Raw genomic sequence first — 8,840 nt, 5'->3', positions numbered from 1 at the left:
TTTTTGGATCTCCGTGTGTATCCAGCAAGGACACCCCCAGCGGTTGTCAAGTTCGGCTTCTCTCGAGCAGAATTTTACGGTGGAGGCTGGTGATGTACGTGACTGGGCAGTAGGAGGCAGTCGCCCACCAGCAACAATGGAGGGCTATTAATGGAGTGCCGCTCATAACAATCAACGGAGCGCCGGGTGGCTTTAAAGTTGGTCCTGTGATGAGGACAGCTGGTGGTGGTGCATCTGCCCAGTCATCTCAGTCGGTTAACCCATGGCACCTGCTGGGTCTGGCCCGTGATCTCCTGCTCCGAGCCTGGCACAGTGGAAAGAACAGGTGGTGCATCTCAACCCATAGCACCTACTGGGTCTGTTCCATCACCTCCTGTCAGCGACAAGCCTTGGACACTTTCACTTAATGGTTTCAAAGTGCACCTAGCCTGGCACAGCCGCCATTGTTGTTGTGTCTGTGTCTTAGTTTATGTATATGCGTGTGTGTCTATGTGTGTGGGGAGTGGTCCTCTAGCGGTTAGCAGGACGAACTTGGAAGACCCGAGTTCAATTCCCGCTCACGGCCAATACCAGTGACGATTATCTGCACTGGTCGTGGGCGTCCCCTAGGTCGACCTAGCCTCAAAAGCCTTTTTTCACGTATAAAAAGGGGTCCTGTAGATGTAGTTGCTAATGTAGCCCCTCCTACTACTCAATTATTCCTGCCCACTATTCGGGTAGCCCCGCCCACTATTCATGAAGCTCCCACTCCTCAGCAAGCCCCGCCTATTGTTCGTGTAACCTCTCCCACTACTCACATAGCTCCGCCCACTACTCGCGTAGCTCCTCACACACATTCCCAAAGCCACACCCACCCGCTCGCTGATCCCCACCCATCTATTATACCTCCTCCTCCACACCCCCCTACAGACCTCAAGCCTCACACAGTCCGCACACACATTCACGATTCTGAGCGCCACACGCGTTCGGTATGGTAAAGACACGCCGTTTAATTCACCTCTGCACGCAAAGGGAGGGTATTTACAGATTCAGAAACCGATATTCACGGCTCCGACTAGGAGAGACATCTCCGGACACAGACGCGCATAGATTTACAATTGAACATTGCCTCTTCACATTCTCCTCCGGACTCTTCCGCAACGGCAGTTAAGAGACTATACATATATAATGCATATCAAATGTTCTGCAGTTCCATCGTGTAAGTGAATCGTGAAATTTTTTTACATGTAGCCAAATAACCATGTTGGTGTATGTCATGTATGTTAGATGCGTTGGGAAGCAGTGTTATTATGTACAATATATAACAGACTCACATACAGAATCGCAGACTCTAACAGAGAGACCCGTAGATTCACATAGAGCCCCACATACTTGCATGGAGAATTATCGACTCACACAGAGACCCATAGACTCACATAGAGAATCGCAGACTCACACAGAGGCCCGTAAAATCGCATACTGAATCGCAGACTCACAGAGGCCCGTATAATCGCATAGCGAATCGCAGACTAACACGGAAGCCCTCGACTCTCATAGAGAATCGCAGACAACCACACAGAGACCCTTAAACTTGCAAAGCCCCACAGAGTAGCACAGAGAATTATCGACTCACACAGAGACCCATAGACTCACAGAGAGAAACCCATAGATTCGCATAGCGACCTATGGCTTATCTCCTTTCTCTCTCTATAAAGAATTCGCCTTTTGCCCATCCAAGGACAGGTGTATTGCAATAAATCTGAAACTTGCAAGCAAAAAGCAGACCACGACATGATATTCATTGCATCAATTTGTGTGCAATGTGTAAGGGCGTGGTGACACAGACCTATTTCATTTTAAGGTTATAATCCCTTGTTCATCATGACGTCCTTTTTACTTTGATGTCTCAACAGCGTGACAGAGATTGCGTGACGTGAGGGCGCCTCCGCCCCCCATGTGGAGTGACGTCAGCCGCTAATTATTATAAATGTGGGGAGGGGTGTCAATTTGGAGGACGTCACCTGCTCATGAATATTAATGAGGGTCGCTGGTCGATGTGGAGTGACGTCACAAGGGTTAAGGGCAGACATTCCTGGGTGATTATAGTAGGTATATGACCGATAGTCTGGCCTAAAAAAGTATTTTTTTCATTTTAATTTATATTTTTGGGACCCGTTTTGCCAGTTAGTCTGGCTTTGGGTTTTCAAAGGGTGGTGGTGTTGCTGGGTGGTGGTTGTGGGTGGTGGTTATGGTGGGTTGCGGTGGTGGTCATGGTAAGTGGTGGTGGGTGGGTGGTGATGGTGGATAGTGGGTGGTGGTGATGGTAATGGTGGGTTTCGGTGGTAGGTGGTGGTGGTTATGGTGGGTTGCGGTGGTGGTCATAGTAGGTGGTGGTGGGTGGGTGGTGATGGTGGATAGTGGGTGGTGGTGATTGTGGTGGTAATGTTGATGGTGGATAGTGGGTGGTGGTGATTGTGGTGGTAATGGTGATGGTGGCTGGTAGGTGAGTTCTTTTGTTGGCAGCCAATCAGCAGCATCTTCTTCGAGGGAGCCAGCCAGACACCCAATCAGACAGCCAGCCAGCCCAAATCACCAGCCGCTATTCCTCCGCCCTCCGAGTGCGCGACGGCTCGCCCGCCACTCCATCTCGACGAAGGCGAGCCCGGGCACGTGCACGGCGCAGGCACCCAGCGCCCGGAAGCCCGCGCGTGCGTAGAAGCCCACCAGCTCGCGCTCGCACATGAGCAGCGCCCGCCTGGGGTACACGGCAGGGCTAGGAGGAACCACAGCCGCAGCCACTGCAGTTGTGGCGGCGGTGGTCGAGATGTCCCTGACCCGCGTGGGAAACGCCGGAGTGCCCCTTGGCCAAGTGGGCGTGGTCACGGGCGAGGTGGGCGTGGCCAGGGGGGAAAGTGCGTTGGGTTGTCGCGGCTCGCCAAACCCGCTTCTGCCGCCGTGCTCGAGGCGTGCCAGGAAACGCCACAGCAGGGCGGAGCCCTTGCCCTGCTGGCGGCAGGCGCGGTGCACCGCCAGCACGTGGATGTGGGCGCACAAGCCACCCGGCACGTGTGTGTCCAGCGACTCCTGTTGTTGTCATTGTTGGGTGGTGGGGTGGATGGTCGGGAGGAGGAGGGAGGGAAGAGAGAGGAGGAACGAGAGGAGAGAGAAGGAGAAAGTCGGGGGCCAGAGACAAGGTCAGAACAGTACGAGTCGAGGGCACGTGTGGGCGACTGTGTGTGGCTGTGCATGTGTCTCTGCCATGTCTCTTCATCACTCCCCGTGTCTCCCTCTCCATGGAATCCCCGTGTGTCTCTCCCCGGGTCTCCTTGAGACCCTCTCCATGGCATTCCCGTGTGTCTCCCTGTGTCTTTTAATCACTCCCCGTGTCTTCCTCTCCATGGCATCCTCGTGTCCCCGTGTCTCTCTCCCCTTGTTTCTTCATCACTCTCAGTGTATCCGTCTCCATGGTATTCCCGTGTCCCCCGTGTCTCCCTCCCTCTCATCTATGTGTCTCTCACCCACTGGCGTACCCACCCACACACCCACTTGCTCATACATCAACGATCATCACGCGAACTCCGGTCATCCTCGCAGCGTCGGCTAGCCATAGAACAAAGACGGTCACCGCATCCCCAGTGACCATCTTTGTTGCTTCTGCGGCCGCCTGGAACACTCTCTTCCCTCGGATATTAGGATGCCACTGGGAGCTAGACGCTTTTAAATCAGTACCTAGATTGACAAACTCGTTTCTATAGAACTGCTGCTTATTTTTGTGTTAAATTTGTTGTCCTTCCCCCGCAACCTGCGATTAGCGCGGTTGGCTACATACGGTGCCAAACAAGTTCAACATACACACATACAAACTACTATCCACTGCACACTACACAACTATACACTACAGTATACACTACACTGCTATACATTACACACTATACAACTGTATAATACACTATATAACTACACTATACATTACTACACTACTATACACTACTATATATTACACTACTGTATACTACAATATATTATACACTACTTTACACACACCACTATTATACATCTACACTACACTATACACTGCACTACTATACACTACAATACATTATACACTACTTTACACGCTACACTACTATACATGTACACTATACACTACAATGCTATGCGCACTCCGGTTGGCTACGTACAGTGCCAAGGAGTTCACCCATACATGCACAAACCCACTGGCCCCTGCGTGTCTGCCCGTATGTCTCCCTGGCCCGTGTGTTGTGTCTCTCTGTCTCACCTGAGACAGTCGTGGCTTGTCCCAGCGCGACGCGATGATGAAGGCAGAGAGACGTCCCTGCTCGAACCAGCCGAGCGAGAGCTCGGGACACGCTCGCAGAAACGAGCGCAGCTGCGGCTCGCGCAGGGGGCACTCGCCAGACACAGACACGAAGGCTGCGATCCACGGGGAGACAGGGGAGGTGGAGGGTAGAGAGACGCGGTCAGCATGGTCACTCGAACTCCTGCATCACCCACTCACTCCTCTGCTCAAGTCACTCAATCACCCACCCACTCACCCGCCCATTCACAAACTCAGTCATCCACTCATTCACCTACCCAATCACTCACTCAGTAACTCACCCACTCACTTATTCACTCACTCACTGACCCACTCACTCACTTATCCACCCACTCACTCATTCGCTAAGTAACTGACCCAATCACTCATTCACTCACCCACCCACTTGTCCACCCACCTACTTAAGAAACGAAACTTTGTATTTTACCAGAGAAAGCCCACCGAGCTCTGCGGCTCTTTTCCATTTTCTCAAAGTGGATTATTATCACGTGGAAATGTATAGCAGCCAAATACTATAAGCCCATGTTGATTCAGAAATGTGGAGGGGAAACCCCCCGGAGAAAATCCGGAGAAAAATCCACGCGACCACGGGGAGAGAGACATGCAAATACCAAAAATACGGCCATCAGGGTCGGGATCGAATTCATGACCTCCTGACTACCAGGCGAGGTAGTTAACATCTTCTAACCACCGTGGCGCCCAATCCACCCACCTACTCACTCAATCACCCACTTACTCATCCCATTCACCAACTCACCCACTCGTCGCCCTCCTACTGGCAGACCAATGCACAGAGACAACTGTCACTGACGAGCACCTACGAAGGCCGGTACAGCACACAAGGGGTGAGTGGCCAGCACCACGCCCGTCCGCCTTTGTTTCCCTATTGGCGATGTTTACAGACTGCACCACGTACACATTTGAGGCTGAGTCGACCTAGGAGATGCCCAGAACCGGTTCAGATAATCATCACTGATGTTGGCCGTGAGCGGGAGTCGAACTCGTGTCGCCAGGTTTATAGCACAGTGTGCAAACCACTACACTACCACTCCCCACGCATACCTACACACACAAACTCGCAGACACCACACATACTCACACACACAGGCTCGCACTAACACGCAAACAGACTCACACAGACGCAGACTCATACACAGACACACACAGACACACACAGACACACACAGACACACACAGATCCCCCGTATAGCCTTAACAGACTGTAGGGGCAAGTGCTGTTAGCGAGCACCTATGAAGGCCGGAACGGTACACGAGGGGGTGGGTGGCCAGCACCACGCCCGACCGCCTTAGTCTCCCCAGTGGCAATGTTTTTATCCACCGCACCAGGTTCTCATTTGAGGCTGAGTCGACCTAGGGGAGGCCCAGGACCGGTTCAGATATTCGTCACTGGTGTTGGCCGTGAGCGGGAATCGAACCCGGGTCGCCAGGCTCATAACGCAGCGCGCTAACCGCTACACTACCGCTCCCCACGCACAGACACACACAGACACACGCACAGACACACACAAAGACACACACCTTCTCTCTCGATTTCGAAGACGCTGGTGGCGTCTGCCTCGCACAGCTCCCGGAACTCGCTGGCGGGCAGCGTGTGCCTACGGGGCCTCAGGGCGCCACACCTCACGATGTCCTCCTCCTCATCCTCCTCTTCACTCGCCTCTTCATCCTCATCATCGTGATCATCATCGTGATCATCATCGTCGTCGGACGGTCGACATTCAGTCGAGCCGTCGTCCTCCTCACGGCCGCCGTCTTGATATTCGCGGCGCCTGAAGATCTCCTTGATCTTCTGGAGGTCTAAGGTCTCCACCTCCTCTTCCTCCACCTCCTCCTCCACCACCTCTTCTTCTTGATGTTCGTGGGACATCAACTTATCCGCTTGATGTTCTAACGTCTCATGATCTTGAACCTCCTCCTGCTGTCTCAACGTCTCCCCCTCTTCCTCCACCTCCTTCACCTCCTCCTCCTCCTCCTGTCTCAAACTCCCATTCTCCTCCTCCTCCTCACGTCTCACATCTTCTCCCTCCTCCTGACGTCCAAAGGACCCTTCCTCCTCCCCCTTTTCTTCGCAGAAGAGCGAGGAGGCGAGGGGCTGCGGGGAGGTGGTGGAGCTCGGGCAATGCTGGTGCTGCGATGAGGTTTTGCTCGTCAGCGAGTGAATGGGGACAGAGAGAGAGGGCATGGCTGTCCCTTTGCGTGTCTCCGCGTGTCTCCGCGCGTGTCTCCCCTGTGTCTTCCCGCGTCTCGGCGTGTGTCTCCTGTCTTTCGCGCGTGTTTCCACTTCTCTCTCCGTAACTCTCTGTGTGTCTCTGCACCCGGTCTCCACACCTTTAATAACCACCAACCCCTCCCCTCATCCCCCCCCTCTTCATCCCCCTCACCCCCACCTCTAATCCCTCTACCCCATCCTGATGCTAATCACCTCCGCACGAGCACACGAGATTAGGGCGCGGGGGGGGGGACGCACGTGCTTGGCCCCTCCTCCCATCCCCCTCAGACCCCCTTCCAACTCCCACCCACCCAACGAGGCTTATCCACTCCACTCACCCAGAGCAGTGAGCTAAAGCTCGTAGTGTCAACGATTCAGACAGAGTTTCCAGGAGGCACCTTCTTTATTAACAACTTTCATGGTCTCGTCCACACACTCTCCGCAGTATCTTAGTCTAGCCTATACACAACACTAACCGTCTAACGCTGACGGCGCTGACTGAGATAGCCAACTACTCTCCTTCGTAGGGCAATATCTAGCAGAGACGATCAGCGACGACGAGACGAGTCCACTCCCAGAACCGGCAGCCGCGAGCCCCCCGCTCTCAGCTCCTTTTATGCTCCCAGAGCGGCCTGGCTGCACCGACCTAACCGCGCCTCCCTTCTCGAACCCGCTAGCAGGTCCCAGGGGCCTCCAGATGGGGTCCTCTACTCTGCCATTACACACACAACATGCTCACGCTCACCGGCGTGTGGACCGTCTGTCCACCACAGCTGCCGCTGCTTTCCAGCGCTATTACACTACACATGCATAGATACTTATAGACACTCACAGACATATGTTGAGACTCATAGACATGCATAGAGACTCATGGACATGCATAGACTCATGGACATGCTTAGAGACTCATATATATGCATAGAGACTCGTTGACATATATAGAGGCTCATAGAGAGACACGTAAAGACTCATGTACATGTCTAGTGAGTGAAAATGAGTCACAGATGTAGAATTGGAGGCAACACATTTATTTAACTCCAACACACGGGCTAACTTCCCCTTAACAGAATAACAACCTTTGGTGGTTTAACACAGGGATAACTACACTAGGTACAACGTAACTTCTACTATGGACCGGGACCAACAGCTCGGGTCCAGGTCCACGTGTTGGAGTCTCGTTGAACGGAGAATGTAGATTGTAGACGAAGGTTTCTTCCAGGATGAACAACAACAACCCTGGTCCATCTCGGCACCCGGCTTATATTCTGTGCGGCGTGGCTGGCTCCGCGCTTGGCCACGGCCACCTTCCAGAATCCTCGGGGAGGATCTGGATCCCAACCACGTGACCCTTCTAGCCCCCACTTGGGGCCCCTTTGTAGACTTAACTGGTCACGTGTCCTCTCGGGTCAACCAGAGTACCATGGCCTTTAGTAACCACATTCCTACGGCCGGCACTCCCACACCCTATCCTGTAGGGTTGGCACTGCACGCCAAGCGTGGTGCCATCCAACACTATCAATCAGCGCTCACCGGGCCCCTCTAGGGCCGGTTCTACACCCACACCATTTTGGTATCCGCGATGTCGTTACACCGCACGCCGTGCCTCTCTAGGGCCAGCACTGCACAGTGACATCCCGCGATGTCACTACACATCAGAATCAGAATCAGAAAGGGTTTTATTCGCCATGAAAGTTCACACCGACACGGAATTTACTTTGGCAGGATGGTGCATACATTCAACATATAGGAATCTAAAATCTTAAATAAGTTTCAAACAAGTCTTACTGTAATAATAAGGGTTACAAGTCTAACTAACACCAAGGGGCTGAAGTATATAAAATTGAATAAATATCGAATATAAAATAGCTTTAAGATATAATTTGAAATAAAAAAATACAAATAGGTTAACATAGTTAATATCGGCAAGGTGTCATTATGTAGCATAGCGCTGGCTGCTGTAGGTAAAGGGTAACTGCGGTGTATGGCAGTAACAACGTCACCAGGCCACGATAGACATGAGAGGGGGACATCTCGGGGAAAGGTCACAGAGGTGGGGCCCATCGGGAAGTAGGTTCCAGAAGGGGGGCATGGCCGAAGCGGACCGAGGCCATGCTAAGAGTATGAGAGGAGCCTCTGTGAGGGACTTCGTGGCTGTTGCTGGAAGTGGGATCCCCGTCGTGCTTTTCAAGATCGTCGTCGTTACCACCTTGTTGCCATCGTCGCTGTGATCTTCACTCGATATTGCGCTGCTAGATAGTTGTTGGCTGTCTCCGCTCAGCGGCGTCAGTGTTA

General features: G+C 52.9%; 1 protein-coding gene across 1 annotated transcript; it reads right to left on the bottom strand.

The window, feature by feature from the left end:
* Nucleotides 1-869: 869 nt before the first annotated feature.
* On the bottom strand, nt 870-7,471 carry AANAT (aralkylamine N-acetyltransferase). Its single transcript, XM_032979394.2, has 3 exons — nt 5,858-7,471; nt 4,259-4,413; nt 870-3,063 (listed from the first exon to the last, which is right to left on the bottom strand). The coding sequence occupies exons 1-3, from the start codon at nt 6,519-6,521 to the stop codon at nt 2,569-2,571; spliced, it is 1,314 nt and encodes a 437-aa protein (XP_032835285.2). The 5' UTR covers nt 6,522-7,471; the 3' UTR covers nt 870-2,568.
* Nucleotides 7,472-8,840: the final 1,369 nt, after the last annotated feature.

This window comes from Petromyzon marinus, chromosome 72 (genome assembly GCF_048934315.1).
Source record: "Petromyzon marinus isolate PM22_M1 ecotype Great Lakes invasive population chromosome 72, UKy_Petmar_22M1.pri1.0, whole genome shotgun sequence".
NCBI classification, from domain to species: Eukaryota; Metazoa; Chordata; class Hyperoartia; order Petromyzontiformes; family Petromyzontidae; genus Petromyzon; species Petromyzon marinus.
The sequence above is the reverse complement of the archived record's forward strand: the minus strand, read 5'-3'. Positions and strand labels throughout refer to the sequence as shown.